The 19117-nt window shown below is 39.4% G+C and overlaps 1 protein-coding gene and 1 long non-coding RNA gene across 6 annotated transcripts in view; one reads left to right on the top strand and one right to left on the bottom strand.

Annotated features, from left to right (window-relative positions):
- mctp1a (multiple C2 domains, transmembrane 1a) overlaps nt 1-19117 on the top strand; it is a 145580-nt gene that overhangs the window by 104605 nt on the left and 21858 nt on the right. For 3 of the 5 annotated variants that reach the window (XM_058374767.1, XM_058374766.1, XM_058374770.1), the window contains 3 exons: nt 3110-3229; nt 12637-12693; nt 18998-19099. In XM_058374767.1, the coding sequence (XP_058230750.1) occupies nt 3110-3229; nt 12637-12693; nt 18998-19099 (279 nt within the window). The remainder of the gene's footprint in view (nt 1-3109; nt 3230-12636; nt 12694-18997; nt 19100-19117) is intronic. The other 2 variants (XM_058374769.1, XM_058374768.1) reach the window with 1 other exon arrangement.
- LOC131343241 (uncharacterized) lies at nt 14665-17457 on the bottom strand. Its single transcript, XR_009203125.1, has 3 exons — nt 17284-17457; nt 16812-16956; nt 14665-14980 (listed from the first exon to the last, which is right to left on the bottom strand). It is a non-coding gene; the product is annotated as an uncharacterized LOC131343241 (long non-coding RNA).

Below are 19117 nucleotides of genomic sequence, written 5' to 3'. Positions count from 1 at the left end.
GCCTGCAGTCGCACGTCCACAGATTTGGTTTCTGTCCTCCTTCTTTCACTGCGGTTTTTGGGATGTTTTTTTTTTTTTTAGGGGGGTTGTGGCTCTCCTCTCTCCCCTGTGAGGGAGTCTATAGAGGCCCTTGGTCTGGGCATCAGGCTGTGTGTAAGGGAGAAGGGTCACCTCCGAGCGGTCGAGGTGTCGACTAACGTTGGCCGTCAATCAAGCTCTGGCCCTCAGCTAAAATCCGAACTCCACAGAGTGCGTCCAGCGACAGGTTAAATAACTACCCAGACATATGAAAACAAGATGGACACTGAGGAGCTGAGACAAAGAAGTGGCTTTTGCTTTTGTAAGTGAGAGATTTGTAAATGATTCATTACGAGAGTATTATATGTGGACTTTGTGTCATCAAAAAGAAATGGAATAAAGGTGTATTCAATTATTAAATGTATTTAAAAAAAAATATATATATATATATATATAATTTTTTATAATTAATATATATTATATATATATTATATATATAATATATATAATAATATATATATATAATATAATATAATAATATATATAATATATATTATAATAATATAACTAGAAATAAACATAATATAATTAAAATTATTTATATATAATACAGTATTAAAATATACAGTAAAATAAATATATATTATATTTTGCTAGACTACAAAAAATGTACAAAGGGGAATTTAAAAACTAACTAATAATTATAAGTAATTAAATATGAAATGTGTTTCCCCCTCATATGTTTCTCATTTCATGAAGTAAGATATTTCTACCTTAGGCTATTTTTGGAAGATTATATTTTGGCGCTTTTGCAGGAAGGTTTTTTTTTTTTTTTTTTTGTAATGTTGTTCCCCTGAATTGAATATCATAGTTTTCTTTCTGCAGCACACTGAGATTTCCAGCACAAAAGGAATAAACATGGTTAACAAATCTCTACTGCTGCAAAGTGTGGGATTTTTCACAGAAGGTTTAAGCAATTCTTTCAGAGAGAACAGAGAGCCCTGAATGATGCAAAGGGAAAAAAATATATAGTTATGTGTTTGTGTGTGTGTGTGTGTGTGTGTGTGCGCGGCTGTAAAGCTTGTTGAATTATTGAAAACGATTCTTCCCTTTACTCTGAATTCCTCTTTATTAAAGGAAAAACCTATAAAGAACAGTAACATGTTTTTTCTTCTCTTTACTATCACACACTACATTCACACACAATACAGGAAATATTATTTTATTATTATTTTGCTCTGAGAATTATGTAATGCTATTCACAAATTCATCATTGTGTAGATCTTTCTTTTGCTATCCTACATGAGACAGAAAGATTCAACTTTTTTTTATTCAGATATACACTCCAAAGTGGATAATAATAGATTTCATTCTACGCATATGTCCGTGTGTGTGTGTGTGTGTGTGTGTGTGTGTGTGTTCGTGTGTGTGTGTGCACTTCTGCTAGTGTGTATTCATGCAGAGCAGTAATGGAGCCATGAATGGTCATATTGCTGACCCCTCACAGTACACTGCACCTTTGTGTGTGTGTGTGTGTGTGTGTGTGTGTGTGTGTTGTGTTTTGTTAAGAGAGGAAGGTTAGGGTCATCAGTAGGAGTCCACTTAGCACTACGGCATCATCACAGCTACTCAGAGAGCATGACTTTTCAAATCTATAAAGTTTTAAGTTAGCTTGAAAACAGACTGGTTGTCTGAATATATATTTTTTGCTCTGTAACAATATTACATTTACATTGTATTAATATTCATTGTAGTAAACATCATAACTCATCAGCTATTTCCTTCTGCCATATTCGTTATTATCACGGGTGAATGAAATTGTCACACCCTGCTGTGCTTCATATTCAGTTGTAAATATGTTTCACCAAAATAATCAGCATGTGGAAATTTTCATCTTAGGCTGGTGCTTTTTTGATGAGCAGTTACATTTTCCTCGGCATAACTGTGGGTTTTGATTAATAGCTATTAAAGTGAAACATGGATGGAGTCCTAAGTTGGGGCTTGCATTTTTTTTTTTATTGTCTTGTTTCACTAATTAAAAAGGAGCACATTCATTCCGATGTGCTATATGGCACACGTCAATTTCGGCCGATCGCCTGGAGTAGCCACAAATTAATATCGCGGCTTCACAAATTGCTGTGTGTTGAAATTGATAAGATAATCGGCAAGGCCGTGGCTCAAAGTATTCACAAAACTATAGCGGCTGCTTTATTTACATACATAAGCGGTGATACAGTGTGGATTATTGTCATATGGTTGCAGACTGTGTTCCTCAGTAGAGAAACAGAGTGTAAACATTCGGTCATTCAGAAGTGTCTGCGGTATCCGGCACGTCGCTGTAGTTCACCGGAAGGCCAGCGGTCTGTCTGCGGTTTGGTTCTGAATACTCTGAGGGTGTTTATACTGTGTTTAGGACGAGGTCAGCTCTTTTACAGAATTGTGTGATTTACTTACCGCATTCTCAGTGTACAAATAGTCCTCATAGATATCCATGCTCAAACTTCATTTATATTCTTAATCCATATCAGTTTTTTGGTTTGGATGCACTATGGTGCAATAGGTGACTCGACTCAAAGTGGAGTTCTGACTCCCAGCTTCAGGGTCCCCTGGTTCGAACCTCAGGTTACTGTCTGTGTGGAGTTTCACAGGTTTCCTCAGGGTCCTCCAGTTTCCTCACACCTCCCAAAAGCATGTCTCTAGGTAGACCTGCTGCTCTAAATTAGCCCTCGGTGTGAATGCGTGTCTGTCTAGGGTGCAGCCATGTCTCACACACAGTGTTCCCAGGATAGACTCCTAATCTGTCTACAATAAAATGAAGAATGTAGTAGAATATTTGCAATCTTTTTTTATTACATTTCAAACATAATATTAAAGTCAAATTTGTACAGTTATATGCAACTTATATATGACTCCATGTAAGTGATTTTTCCAATTATGAAAAAAATAAAATAAATTAATAATTCCTACTCTGTAATGAGAAAATGAAATGATGTGCAGAATTAGAGAAATGTCCAGCGTGTCCTTTCCACTGTTCTGCTCTTTCACGTCTGGTCTTTCCTTTCTCTCTTCATCTCTCTGTCCATCTTGACAGCTCTTCATAGTGGTGGTGTGGAACTTTGAGCTCTACATGATCCCGCTGGCTCTGCTGCTCCTGCTGGCCTGGAATTATGTCCTCATCGCTTCGGGAAAGGACAACAGACAGGGAGACGTGGTGAGTGAACCTGAACTCTCGCTTCAGCGCCGTCTCAACCTTTTACAGACTTATCTTTTTCCTTAAGTGAAAAGAATCAGCACTGTACAAGTAAAATAACTACTGGATTCCAAATCATACTTGTATTGAATATTGAACATTTATTATAAAATAAAAAAATAATAATAATACAATTTATAAATATAAATAAAAATTTATAAATGATTAAAATTCTGTATTGGAATGAGAATTGAATTCTGTCTAAAATATAGAGCAATTTATTCATTGTAGATGTTTTATTACAGTTATTATTTTTAATATTATTATTTATCTAATATTTTTTATTATTATTTATAAGTTAAATAATATAGATTATACAATCTTGTCTGAATTTGTTTGACTTGTGAATATTGTATATTTTACAATTTTTGTTAAAAATTTTAATATTGAATATTTATTTTGATTTCATTTAATATTAAATATAGTCAGAAATTGCAGGATCTTTTTAGTATTTTTGTGAACAATTTCAAATATTTGGAATTCAGATAGATGATATTTTACATTTCATTTAATTGTTTTTAATCAAACAAATTCGGTTTAATGTCATGTACATATTATTTAAAAAATCTCATTCGTGCCCTGTCTCAATTTTTATTTTATTGTAAGGAAATGATTTTAAAAACTGCTGAATAGTGATGTTCTGTGGTTGTATATTTTAGTGAAATATTCAGTAGTAATTACATAGAAAAATATCACATTTTCCCTTTTTTTCCAAAATCCACTGGAATATTATTTGACCATGATCCTTTTCAGACAAATTAGATTTAATGATTCCGCATTGTAGAAATATGCTGCATTAGATATTAGAAATACATTTTCTCCATGTCCTGAATATATTATGGCATTTCTTTCCTTAGAAAATTCCCTTTATTGTTCTTTTTGAGTTTTCATATTATGTACGGTTGTCAAAATGAGCGAAAGTAAAAAACAGTGTGAGTAAAAAAGGAGAGATTAAATCATCCAACACGACTGCTCTGTTTTTTCCTGTAGATGGCGACATTGCTTGCAAAAATTTTCAAACCAGAGACAGAAATCTCCTTTGTATATTTTACCTGCCTTGCACTTCATCTATACATTTATCTCCACTTGCTTTAATTTGTCCTAATAATTGAATTTAAAAGAAAGGAAGAAAAAAAAAAAGATTTGAAGGTAAAGATTATATTTGTAAAGTCAGGGAATAGTCACAGAGCCCCGCTTAATACCTGTTGACCTGTTTTCTTGTGCTATCCGTCTGGTGTTGACTATCAAGCGTGTCATTATTTATTCCACACGTTTATACAATGTGCTGTTCTGTGTTTCTGGTAACTGTAAACTAATCTGGATCAGGAGTCAAGGTTTCAAAACCAGGTGATGGGTCAAGGGTTATACCTTTGGGATCTGTGGATATAAAACGCACGGAGAAAGTGAAAGCTGCGGCCCCGCGAGACCTCGGTCTTTCTTACACTCTATTGTTCTGCATTTTGACGACTGTAACCACAACAGATGAGCCACTCGTGGGGCTGGCAAGAGTGAGAGAGTTCCACTCACTGACACAATAAACAAACACACACAAGCACATACACATGGGGTCTGCTTTTCATTAAACTGAAACCCACTGATGAGCTTGGCCACTTTCTCTCTCTCGTAGTCATTTAGAAAAGGAAGTTACTTTATTATAAACTCCAGGGGAAGGAACTGAAGTGGGTTTTTTTTTTGTGTGTGTATTGGATTTGAACATAGGGCTTGTTTGTGTGTGTGTGTGTGTGTGTATGTCTGTGTTTATATATATATATATATATATATATATATATATATATATATATATATATATATATATTGCATTACAAATTTAATTATTTGCATGTACTCTAACTGAATCTGATTCAATACAACATTTCTGTAATGCATTGTACATGATCAGCAACAATTTAAACAAAACATCACATTTTAGAAATTGTTAAATTCATTTCTAAATTTCTTTCCCCCCGCTTTTGCTTTAATGTCAGCACACACTTGAACTAACATGTACTGACCAAGTCTGTGTAAAGCCTGACAATCAATTTTAAATCAAATCAGTATGTGTTAAAGGAAAGGAGAAATTCTGATCTTTTCTAGAAAGGAGTTGACATGATCAATACTGCAAATTTGCTTCAATCCAAAGAGTGTCGTCAAAGATTTGCAGTAATTACCTTTCTTTATTTGACATTTTTCAAAACTTTCTGACTTTTGTTCCTGACTCGTACATTTATATGTAACTGATACGTTATTAATAGCCCTTAAATGTTATTGATGTCAGTTATAATATTTTCTGTGCAGAATTGCACCTCTGTATTGTTATTCGTCAGAGCTCTCCAAAGTTGTATCTCTCTGTTATATATTTTTACCAGTTTGGAGCTCAGTTAAACGACAAGCTTTCGAAATATTCCCCTAGTAAAACTTTGTCATTCATGTTTTTGTCACTTCAGTAGCAGTGCCAGGCTCCTGGTGGTTGGCAGGATATAATTTCAAATAACGCTCTGTCTAACTCTCCACTAAACCCACTGACACATAAGTGCAGGCTGCTACGACTCAGCGGCCAGCCTGCCTCTCACTGAGAGTTAAAGAGCTGCCCAGCCTGTGAGGCTTACTGATAGGCTTCTGTGATATCCAGATATGTCTGAATAAGCACCTGGGTGGGATATTATATCCCATAACATGAATATGAATGAGAATGCACTCATATTGAAAGTTACAGTGAGTCGAATGTGTATGTTTTGTGTGACAGTCGCGTGCCGCTGGCTAGATGGCATGTTCTCATATCTGATGACTGCAGAGGTGAGAAACATTTTCTCAGTCAACCAACTGCCATGAGACTTCATCACTTATCCCCTCACTGCATTCTCTGCTTCTCACCACTGGGAACTCTTCATATCGTTCCAACTTTATGGAAAACCTATTGCATCTTTGAATTAGTCAGCCTACCATATAATTCTTAATTTAGAAGGGCTGTTGATGCATGCTGTGTAAATCTTTTCCGCAGTATTTTACGACCACCCCCCTGCTGTTTTGTTTGTGTGCGAGTTTCTTTAGCTGATTCCAATACCACTGTAATATGTCCATGTTGCAATAAATACGGGCTATTAAAAATGTGGTTATGAAGAAATAAACATGCAAACACAAACACACTGTAAGTAGGTAAAGGAACATCATTTCTCATATATATGGAGTTCTCCATTTTTGTGTTCAACAGCTTTTCCTAGTCTTATAAATGCAGCGTGGAATTAACTTCTAGTTATGTGGTTTCCTCTGTGCGGTTTCCGCTTCATGAAACCAAAGTCATGGCTCTGACACAATCAGGAAAAGAGAAAGAAGGAAAGACCTAGCCACTGCCAGTCGCTTTAAACAACATGTAAAATTAAACCGTTGCCCTTCGCCAAATGTCAACATTTGGAAAGTTATGATTTTTCAAAAGCCTGTAAAAGGGTAATTCTCTTTGGAAAGACATGAGCACTCAGCCATACGCCAAGAGGAAGATTCAGAATATGTTTTTATCATATATAACCATAATGTATTCAGAAAAAAAACCCAACAAAACTCCCACTTTCAGCTGTCATTTAATTGAAGAGGGTTGTTACCTCAAGGGTTGACATGCTAGCTCAACTCTTAACCTGTAGTCAGCTGACCCCTGACTCTCGTATTCTTTCCCTGTGCTCTCCATGCCACCCCTCCACCAATTACCTGACCTCTCTGTCAGAGCCTGTTATTGTTAAAAGCTCTTTTTACCATCTGGGAAGGCTATGCACTAAACACCAGAGTATACTTTCAAACTGGTGTTTCCAAATGGAAGATGTTTAGCAGGTCTGAGAACTGTATAAATAGGCCCCTTTGGTTCCTTAGAGAGGAATTTCCAAGGCACAGTGAATGGATATTATGAGGATGAATTAGGGGTTCAGAGGGGGTGCCACCACCTTTGGATGCAAGTCAGACAGATCATGACTTCTGAACCGAGCCTGTCGATCATCAGAACAAAAATGGATCAGGTCTGTCAATCATCAGGAACTATTTGAGAACAAATGTAGATCAACCCTGTTGGTCTACATTATAAAAGCCAGAATTTTCTCTACACGCTTATTATTTCCTGTTATATCAGAGCTGTAAGAGCTATAGGAGACTCCTACTGGTGGTGGTTGGAATTTTCCTCTCTATACAGGTCGGAAAGCCAAGCCAGGCTGACATTACCTGTCAGTGTCTGGCCCATTTCCTGTAGAGAGCCGATGATCTCAGTGCCTTCAATGACCTCGCCTCCACCCCCAGCTTCCAGTTCAGTTTGTTTGGAGCTCTGGAAGGTTTTGGTGGGGCTCCATAACGACCACTTGGGCTCAGTCAAGCGTTGGACAGCTCAGTTGGAATTGAGAGGAGCAGGGCCCGTGGCGGGCCCTGAAAGACCCACGCTGCTGAATCCACTGGCCCGGAAAACACTTTACCAGATGTTTCAAAGGTGTTAATTATAGCAAATTCTGCCAGAGCTGGAGAAACATAGTGACATCTCTTTCACCAGCCTGTATGCAATTAAGCATTTTAAGGTACTTCTCAGTAACCTTGTCAGTGGTTTGAGGGCAAGGATAATGCACTCCTCATGCTTTTGTCTCTCTTTTGTGTCTCATTTCTGGCTGTTTTTCATGTCGCTGAAATGAAGCGTGTATAGAAATACGTGGTAGATGCCATCATCTTTCTCACACTTTTGTAAGTCATTTCGAAACAAAGGACTTCCGTATTTGCATATACCTAAATGCTGTGACAAAAATATTCAAGACAAGGTCCGACTATTCTGGATGGGATCATTTTTTATTCTTCTTATTTTAAAACCATATTTCCATGTGATAAATACTACACACCCCACTGAAAGTGACTTTGCTGCCAACTACCGCCGTCTTTGCTGCCGTCTATTGTGCATTGTTTTAAACGCTGTGATGTAGACAGTCAGCTGGAAGACCTGAAGCTTCAGTGTCTCCCTTGAGGCTTGATCTCAGAGAGATGCCTGTCATCGATTCATCACCCTGTCCAACTTCTCGTCTGACGTCAATGTGGAACAAGCTGCCATCACCTCATGTGGCCAGCCAAAGAGCAGCACGATAAAATACACCTATTGCTTCAATATCATATATATTTCATTGTTTGAGATAAAGTCGATTGTGGTCATGATTTAAACCAAGTGTAGTTTTACAGAGCTGCTCAGTAAGAAGCTGCACTTTTTAAACATGTTTACAGGTAAACAGATACTTGAATAAAGTTTCCTTCCATTTCGTTTTGTCTGGTTTGAGCTCTGCTTTGTCTGTTTTTTTCCATTGTGTGTAATTTGAAAAACAAACCGCTTGGATGGAGCTTCATGAATAAAGGATAGGCTGTGTTTTTCCTTTACCGTCTTCTGGTACAGGTGGGTTGCTCTGGGGGGAAATGTGGAGCCTGTCAAGCCCACCTCCAGTGTCAATCACTGCACAGTGAAATATAAAGGGAAACTAAATGAGAGCCTGTCTCTCAATCGTGCTCCATGCTAACTCTTCTTTCAGCCTGGTGCTCTGGTTGTGGGCTGAGTCGACTGGGATGGCACACAAAACAAGGGGTGTGTGATGGCAGGGCCGAGAGAGGAGGAGGAGGAGGAGGAGGAAGATGAGGAAGAGAAGGGGAACGGTTTTTCGGGCCTTTAATCCACCTCAGTGCCACCACCTCTTCCAGCGATGCACTCCCGCCAGCAAGACGTCGAATCTCGTGCGCCTGGCAGACATATCTCCGCTCCTCCGTGCCAGCCCCTGACAGGTGACAAAATCAAAAGGTCACGTCACTTTGAACTGGCAGCGTTTGTTGCCCCGCTGATTTCCCCCGTGCCAGTGTGGCTCCGAGTCGCTCACAGACAAGATTTGAAGCGAGCTGAGAAGCGACTTTGGCAGCTCCCTACACTTCATCCCTGTGAACTTTTGTACCTGAGATTTTGCTAACAATGTGGATGATCTACACATCTTTGTCATGGCTGCTGCCGTTGTTGTTGATGCAGCCGTGTTTCTTGCTGGCAGGGTTTTGTTTACAGAACACTGGCTGTGTTTTTGAGGTATCCTCAGGGTCTACACCGCGCTACAGATTAGAGTAGAATGTAAGCCATGGGATGAAAAGCTATGATGAGGCTTCTTACCTGTGGGACCACATGACCCTGGCATATTTCAGAATTGCAGCATTAAACCCAGCAGTCCTCTGATCAGAATGTTTGCTTTGTAAAGCTCAGCCCTGAAGAGACAAAGTGTCTCCGCTGCACAGAACAGCACTGAGTCTGACCTCAGATTGCTTAGCCTATTTAACTCTCTTAATATACATAACTGCATTACACAACCCAGTCTGATTAGCAGAAACAGTGTTTATTCTTCCACTAAATCAATACATTGACCAATTAGTGCTCCTCTCCTCTCAATCTGCCTCTTTTTGCCAGTAGCGCCAGTCTTTGACTTCAGCCTCTGCAGGGGTCAAGACAGAGTCAGCCAACATTGGCATGAGCACAAGCCCTCCCTTTGACCAGCAGCACTCTGACAGCCTGTGAAGAGGCTGTTTGGGCTGGAGGTGCTCCGGCGAGAGTCCTTATCAGCCTTCCAGGCCTGGGCTCTCCCGGGTCCCCCTGATCCACACGCCGCATACAAAGCAAGACCATGCCCCGAGCAGCTGGAGACGCTAGAGATGTCTTCCATTTCAAAGAGGAGCAAGAGGAGGGGAGAGGGGATGGGGGCAAAAAATGAAAGTATATATCTTCATGTCGGATGGGTTGTCTGGCTTGGGCGTCTATTCCCGGCGCACCTGTCATGGTGAAGGTTAGAATTAAAAGCACAGATAGCACAGTTCTTCCTTTGCTGATAGTGGAGGAGAGAAAAAGTGCATTAACCCGCCAAGATGGATGTCACTGAGCAGGGCTGGGGATGGTGCCAATGCTAGCTGAAAGGCCAGACTGCAGAGAATCTTGCACTCTCTCTCTCTCTCTCTCTCTCTCTCTCTCTCTCTCTGTCTCTATGACTGTCAGTAAAAGACCCACTCTGACTGATTCATGACCTTGTTTTTTTTTCCTTCAAAAATGCTTTTTCTCCTCTTCATTGATTGCTAAATGCTCAATTTGCACAGCATGATTGATTGTCTTCTTCTCTCAAATAATCGAGACTAGCCTCTACTTAACCCTGCTATTGAAACCACATTACTCTGGTAGATTTGTGCACCCTTTAGCACAAAGCATCATCAGTTCACTCCTAGCAATTCCTCCATCTCTCCTGAACCCTCCTTTTGTTTCTGCCTCTAGCAGCATTTACATAAGAGGCTTATGGCAGCATGCACTCTGCCTTTTAGCCAAGACAAAGGAACAAAAGCTATTGTTTGCTAAGTAACAATTTTTGGATGTCACAGAAAACTCATTTATGCGATGTGGAAAGTCAAAAAAATTATAAAAAGAAATTGCTGTTCTCGATACTTTCGGGGGTGGGGATAAGAAAGGGGGTATTTTTAGAAATTGCCTTATGTAAATAGCCTACACATGACCTTGAAGCTTTTGAAGTGTGATTGACAAGACGAGCCCCAAGAAGAGAAATAACGATCTGTGCATGTACCCTCCTCCGGCAATGAAAATAGGCATGTGATACGGACTCTTTTCGGGCTCCCAGGGGCCACACATGCTTGATGGAGTGTTTTCAATTGACCGAGATAAACTCTTTATATGTCTGCCAGCTACATTCCCTGATATTTGTGCCTGCACCTCTGTACTGGCTTCTCCAGCTTGCTAAATTGCAGTAGGATGTGTGTGAATATTTAATTCTTCTACATTATAATTACAGACCGTATTTATTTTCTCTTTCCATGACAGGCATTCATAAATGCTGTATTTGATCATATTATATTTTACTGTAATAATTACAACCCACATTATAATTTCCATAGACACTTTTTAATGTCTTTTACAAAATGTCTATACTTGTTCCTGAATATTTAAGAGAGAGAATTTTAAAAAATAACCAAGGTTACACATAGTCTGCAGTTTTCATGGTTACAATAATAATCAAAACTCTTCAGTAATAATAGCATTCCATAATACATAGTAACTGTTACACCTAGGCTCTGTGTATATTCTCTGAGCAGCATTTGGATCCTCTCAGTAGTTCAATATTTCTTCTTTCCAGACTACCTGACATCTCTGTCCTAAGCAGATTTCTTGACCAAACTCAGCCAGTTTTTCTTGACTTTTCTCTAAAAACTCTGCCAGATGTCATTTACTAACATTGAACTCGGGTCAGGAGACTGAGACGATCATAACAAAAACTTTCTTTCTGTTTTTCCTTTTTAAGCTCGAACCCATGGGGAGCGCAAACTTTTGAACTTAACTGTACAAGAACAAAAGTAGCAAAAGTTACAAATATGGCAAAAGTTACTTGGAAAAATTCTAAGATAATTCACTTTTTTTTGTTAGCTGCTTGTTAAAAGATGTGTTCTGCTCTTGGGACATACATATTTTAGTATTTGGATGAATGGAAGAATGATGCTGTTTTGGAAAATAATATGGTGTCCAAATATTTCCTTATTTAGAATAAGTGGCTCTTGGTGGTGAACTCCACTACACCTTCTTTTGCCAGCATTTGAAAATCTCTATACAATGCAGGCCTACAAGTTTATTACAGAGTAAAATAGGTATTTACAAGAGAGCAGGATTTGTTCAATGACATCCTGATTTTCTCCGGAGGCTTGTCAGCATAACTGAACAAAGCTTATTTGACACTTAAATTAACTGAATAGTTAAGAATGAAACCTTGATGAATAAAACTTTTTCAAGGTCCTTCAAGTCCGGTTTCTTACAACAGATATTGTGCAGAGTGGAAATATCTTTTGTGCTAGACATCTGGCTGTACAACACATCTGGCTATTCTGCAGTGCTAAACAGGAGAGCATAATTAACCTCTGTAGCCTGGATAATATTAGTTCACCTTGAGTTTTTTGTGGATGCCAAGCACAACTACAATTCTGCTTACATTCCTTTCAAATTATTAAGATGGGTCCTATTGACGTCCACGTCCATCACTTTCCTTCATTATTGTGTGTCTTTTAAGGAGGATGAAGTGGCTGTAAGTTTGGTTAAAGGGGTTGGAGGACACTTTACTTGTCCTGTGGTCTTGGTTCACTGAAGCATACATTTTACCACTGTGTCCAAACTGAAGGTTCAAGTGAAGCTTTAACCTCATGGTCAAGAGGATACGGATAATAGGCTTAGAAATTAGGGTGATGCCCCAACGCTTTACTTTCTCTCCCGAAGAATAGCTTTCTTTATGGATGTAGTAATGCTAGTCATTGTGCAGATGAAATTGATTCTCATTTGTTTCTCTCTTTTTTTTCATGCTCATCAGCAAGCGGTGGAGGATTTGCTGGAGGGTGAGGATGAGGACTTTGACAGAGATGACAAGGTAATTATCACTCACAGGGACATACAGTTTGCGGTCTGGTGCAGATTCACGGTTAGGTGACTGGCTAAACAAAATATTAGTGCATTCAGATGCCCCTCAAGATGTCTTTGACAGTATTTCATTTTCAAACATTTACCTTGTAATTGCAAAAAAAAAGAGAAAGAAATAAGGGGAAAAATTATTTTCAGATCAAATGGAAGTCTTTATTTTGCATGCTTAAGGTTCAGTTCATGAAAGTTTTCTCTTGCTGAGCTTTGGCAATTCGACAGCATCACATATAGCTCAAGTCGACAGCTGCAGGTTTTCAGTTCAGACTAAGAGCACAAACGGTCCAAGGAGCCACTAAGATGTTTCTTCAAGCCCAGAATAAAGGTAAACGAATCAGCCATAAAGAAACCTGCTTTGAAAATCCCAGTGTTGAGCTTCTGATATTTCTTCGGTCCATTGGAGGGTAATTAATAGCAGACCAAAATGCATGGGAAGACCGAGCTGATGCTTGTGGCGGGGAATTGAAGTGGAAGATTGAGAGGTAACCACATTAAGTGGGTGAATTAAGATATTTTGTCTTCTTCAAAATATCCATGCTGTTTGGTCCTTTGCATGTAAATGTCAGTATAATACAGGGTCTGTTTATTGAAGTTTCATGAAACAAGGGTTAGTGTCATCTGTGAATTGTGGTTTGCAAGAACAGTGAAATGTTCTTTAAATGGTAATGTGAATAAGATTGTGTTTTAATTGCACACACAACTGTAATGGCAGCAGGATGTAATGTTTATGCTTTGGATATTTCTCAACCAAATGTTAAGTGTTCAGTAAGTGTGTGTAATCGTTGTGTCCAATGGATTGAAAGATCTGAACTTCTCCTCAGAAAGCACAGGAAGTTGAAGAAAATAAAAAGGAAGGTGAAAAAGCCTCATCTGAGTAGATAGATAGATAGATAGATAGATAGATAGATAGATAGATAGATAGATAGATAGATAGATAGATAGATAGATAAGGTCAATATACTGATTATTAACTGATCCTTGTAGAGTTGTGTCAAGTATGATTAGGTGAACCTGGTTTGAGGTTGAAACAAATTAGGCTTAATCTTGTGCCAGCATGTGGTGATTGTTCCCACATTTTCATTTGTTTTGTCTGGATGGCTTATATGGTGTTTGTCTTACAATTACAATTACCCTAATACACGGTCCTGGGCAGTGTTCATTTGCTTTGGCGGATCCATCGAGCAAATACACGTTAGTCACGGGGCACTACATCACAAAAGCCTCTCCACTTTTGAAGTTTTATCTCTATGCCAACCTACTGTTTAGTTTTCATATTTTGTGAAAATCGCAGTGTCATTAAGTGGAGGATCTGTGATTATGATCATTATGACTCTAAGCACCCTCTAGATCATACACTAGAAAACCTACAGTATACTAAACTACACAGTGCGCATATTTCAACTATTCCTTCTCCTTCAGACTGCCAGTGTCTCCTTTCAGCTGCCTACAAAGTTGAAAAGGGATATTTTTCTTCTTTATTTCTTCTCCCATTTCCCTTTCCCTCTTCCCCTCTCCTGTCTTATGTGCTCTTGATTACGACTCCTCTGACACTGTCCTGTTCCTTCAAAACTGGTTAAGTTCACTGTAGTTTCAAGGGTGAACGAAATATAAGTGGAATTTCACGTCTTTCTTTCTTTCTTTCTTTCTTTCTTTCTTTCTTTCTTTCTTTCTTTCTTTCTTTCTTTCTTTCTTTCTTTCTCTCTCTCTCTCTCTCTCTCACACACACACACACTTAGAGTATGCGACCCTGCACTCTCATTACTTCTTCTGTTTGCTCAAATAGTAAAATATTAAGGTCAGGTCAGGGGAGGCCCTTTTTACTGGAGGAAGGTTTCAGAGTAAAAAAAGGATGAATAAATGTGCCAAGGCCTCATTTTAATTGAACCTGAAGCATATGTTGCAAGTATGTGCAATACGTCCCAGATGTTTTAGCCTGGCCTCGTGCTTGGCTCTTCCCCGCCCTGCACCAGGCAGCTATTAGCTGCATAACCTTTGGCCCTGGGGCTAAATGGAGTATTACGTGGCAAAAAAGTGGAGCACCTGCTTCCCATTGGACCTAGGACCCCTCACAGGCAGGGCCTGAGCCTCGGACACGTGTTTTCACTTAGCAGATTGTTGGGCGGTCGTGAAAACTGTCTTTCTTCTGAGTCAGTGTAGATATTAGCCGCATACTCTCAATGAAAGTCTAAATTCAAGGCTAATTGATGGGGACACCTGAGTTGTTAAACTGGAGCAGACACCTGGAGAAAGAAAAGGAAAACAAATGTAAGAACCAGCAGCTCCTTCTAGGTCAGTAGAAAGTATCATGAGCTAGATTTATTGGACATATTGTTTTGACTAAACACCTGTCCAGGTGAAATGAACGCTTTATATCAAATCTAGAGATTTAGGTTTGTGGCAGTACATGACGCTGGAATAATGTTCCCTATCCACCAGATGTGGGATTGAAGTCAGCGAGCCTATCTGCTGTTATTGTTGCCTACATAATATACTGCGTTATGAACCCGGTAACTCGACAGGGTCTTTTTTTTCTTTTATTCTCCTGCAAAAGTTTCTCACAACACACACACACACACAAGCGAAAATGAAGTCATTTCTTCCTGCCAAAGGGCCGTGCTCTATGCTCCGACATCACACGAGTAAGCCATGTGTTTGTTGAATTCTCCTCCTCCCCGCTGTTTGCCAGGCTCATGCCAATGTTTGTGTCTGTGTGTGTGCATATTGTGTTGAAAAAGCCTGTCTCAGGAGAACTCACTGTCTCCACCAAAGACATCATCAACCGGCATAATAACAGCCGAAACATCTTTAACACCTGCTCCGCCGAACTAAAGTAAACACACAGACGGAACGGCAGGTAATTACCCAGGTGATAATGAGCTTTGCCTCGCACCACAGTGTTATTGTTAAACCTCACCAAATACATACGTGTGGATTTAAATAGGAGCATTGGGGCTCAGCGCTAGGAGACTAGGGCTAATAGTCAATATGGCAGCGCAGCTGTCTTGCAGTTGTGTGCATCTGCAGTTCGCCCCAAAAGTCAGCGGGTCATATTCACTGTGTGTCTTATAGTAAGAATGTTGGTTTGAGTCATTTAATTCATATCATCTTTGTGATTATATGTTAGGAGTTTTAGATTTATATCTTTGTTCATACTATATTGTACTCAAAATTATTAGAAGTATTATGTAATATAGTACAGTATTGAAAGTAATTAAGTGATAATTAGGACAATAATGGTAATGGTAATAATTATTGTTTGACATAGTGATTATTTGCAATAATCATTTAACCATTTTAAATGCATAATAGCTTTATTTAACTTTCTAAATCATTTATATGAAATTTCTCAATCCCTTACAAATCTCTAAAGCCTCGTTATTACTTTATTCATTTGAAAGCAAATTGATTATTATATATTCAGAATTTTAGTACTAATATGAAATGCAGGTCTATCTATCTATCTATCTATCTATCTATCTATCTATCTATCTAGCTAGCTAGCTAGCTATCAATCACTCAATCAATCAATCAATCAATCAGTCAGTCAGTCAGTCAGTCAGTCAATCAATCAATCAATCAATCAATCAATCAATCAATCTATCTATCTATCTGATGGATTTTTGACATTAACCACTTTAACCACCGCTTCCTACCAGGACGGATGAGTGCTGGCACATGATACATGAAGCCACTCACTGCATATTTTCAAACTGCTCCATGTTGCATCACAGGTCATCACAACACACATGGAGGAACGCACTTTTTGCCTCCTTCCACATTCCTTCACAACTGGTTAATGTCACTGTGATTGACAACACAGTAACCCTTCATGGCCATGCTCTCCTGGACTGAGGCTTCGAACTCATGATCATTCCGCAAATTGTGTATGCTATATGGGAGCTCTAACTGTTTGAAATTATAGAAAATATAAGTATATATAGTAAAATATAGTAAACTGGGACCCACCTAAGAGGTGCTGCTTGCGTGTTCAATTTTTCACAAGACACACATTTATAGCATGTTATTGTTCACGTTATTTAAATGTATATTAACCGTCAGTGAGCTCTTTACCCTCAGTGCAGTAGATCTCAGGAACACTGGACACAAGGTAGGGATACACTCCAGATGCACAGCATCTCACACACTTGCGGGTATTCTCGAGTAGTCACTCTATATAAAAGCATGTTGGTTAGAGGTGGGAGGAAACCGGAGAACCCTGAGGAAAACCATGCAGAGAATGACGATAATGTGCAAAATGTCACACTGAGAGTAAGCTCAAGACAGAACCCCAGACCCTAATATATAAGATACAAAACATGACTCAAAAGTAAATAGATCGAATAGAACAAACATGCAGTGTGGATATGCAATCAAATATATGGTGAACCTGTTAAACTCTCAGGACTCATCACATGTCATTTTACCATCAGTACTTAGTCTTCCTCCGCTGCTCATCACATTCCCAAACATCCCCCTCTAGGATATCTGATTTTAAACCCAGCGCTGTTTGATGGCACTATTTGAGGCTAAAGCTATGACTTACCACACAAGCCCGGCGGTGTGTGGATTTGTGTCCAGAGTGTGCAGAAGACTAATCAGCTCCAGGGCCTGTGTGGAAGCGCTGGGCTAGATGATAGGCTCACTGTCCCAGGGGAGAGAGCAGAGAGCCGGTGCAAGAGCGCTGAGATTAGGCCTGCATGCTTGGCTGAACACTGGAGCGATTCTCTTCCACACACACACACTCATACACACACAGCACAGACATATATATATACACACACAAAGCCTTGGGAGGAGTCGTTCCAGATAAGATACATGCAGCAATCATGTTGAGCTCACAGGCTTACCAGAGCTAGCACACGCCTCCTCACATGTCCAACAGCTGTTTGTAAGTGAACGGATGTGTGGTTTTTTTCTCGTTCTGTTTGTTGAATGCAGTGCTAGTGTATCTGTGTTGTACTTCCTGTGTGTAAAACTGAGCAAACATGGCACACTGAGGGAACAAACACTGAGAATTCACTACAGCAGAGCACAAAAAGAAACACAAACACACATTGTTTACTGTGCAAATCCTGTTTATTTTTATTATCTATATTCTTCTTGCTGTGATATATGTATCTTTCATCGTTGCCCTTTGAGTCAGTGAATGAAAATCAGATATTATCAGCAGAAAAAAAGTGAGGAAAGGGCATTTTTTGCGGTTTGACTTGCATTGGAATTTACAATCAGTAATCAGGCATCTAATAGGCTGATGGGAGCAGCTGGGGCTGTCTGATAGAAGCCAGGGCGGTTATCGATGCCCTGGCAGGTGCATGCTGGGTAATAACTGCTGCGGTATCTTAGTCTTGGGTGCCCGTGGGGTGCCATAACGACATGCTCCCATTTCCATGACCTCTGGGCCTGTCGACAAGCCTAATACCCATTTTATATCCAGATCACCCCTCTCTGTGTCTCTCTGTCGCTTTTTCACTGTGCATTCCCTTCATCTCTCTGCACTTCCACCAGGGCCACATTCGCAGGGGAAAACACAAGCTAACCTCTTAGCACCGTGAAATGCTGAAAATCTGATTCCAATTCATGCACAATTATGTCAGTTGGAATCTAGCATTACATGCAAAGCTTATCTTTAGATAGCACATGGAGCGCTAAGCCCGGCGGATCCGAGGGACGGGGTTGATCTGGGCGATAGCTGTGTGCTAGTATGTAATTGGACTAAAGAGTGCAACGGGGATTATTTTTAATACTTTGAAAAACTGTGACTTAGAACTTGTTCTGGGGCTATTGAGCTTGTGATTTTCTATGCATATCTTCAGGTAAAGAGCTTTCCCCCCTCTTCCCTAAGTCCTGGAAAATGCAGAGGGAGGGAAGGGAAGAAAAGTTTCTGCTGCTCCGAGATCTTTTCTTTCTTTCTTCCTCATGTTACTAAAAGATGAAACGCTTCTCACTGTAAAAGATGTTTTTTTGAATGTTTTGGCTTTCTCCCTTTTTTTTTATTTTTAGGAGATACTCCTAGGAACTGCATTTTAATCATGTTTGGCTATTAAAGAAAAAAAGGGGGAAAAAGGAGGAACCCTAACATTGTCTTCTATTCAAAACCATGTCTCTTTTTCTTGCCAAACCCATAAGATTGATTTTTCATTCTTTCCTTCTATTCAAGGTCGCTCATTCAGTACCTTCAATGTTTTTTTGTTTTTTTTTGTCGTAATGCTTTTATAATCTTGCTTTTAAAAAGATCTCAATTTATTCTGGTCCACAAGGTGCCGGGCTCTGCCCCCTCCCATGATGGCCGTCTGCCCGGAAGCCATATCCTTGAGGATATTTTGGCTTCCTGGCATTTTGAATGGATTCGCGTGATGGTGGTAAGTGTGTCCCGTATT

This window comes from Hemibagrus wyckioides, linkage group LG22 (genome assembly GCF_019097595.1).
Source record: "Hemibagrus wyckioides isolate EC202008001 linkage group LG22, SWU_Hwy_1.0, whole genome shotgun sequence".
Lineage (NCBI taxonomy): Eukaryota > Metazoa > Chordata > Actinopteri > Siluriformes > Bagridae > Hemibagrus > Hemibagrus wyckioides.
Note: the sequence above shows the minus strand (reverse complement) of the source record. Positions and strands in the feature narration are given on the sequence as shown.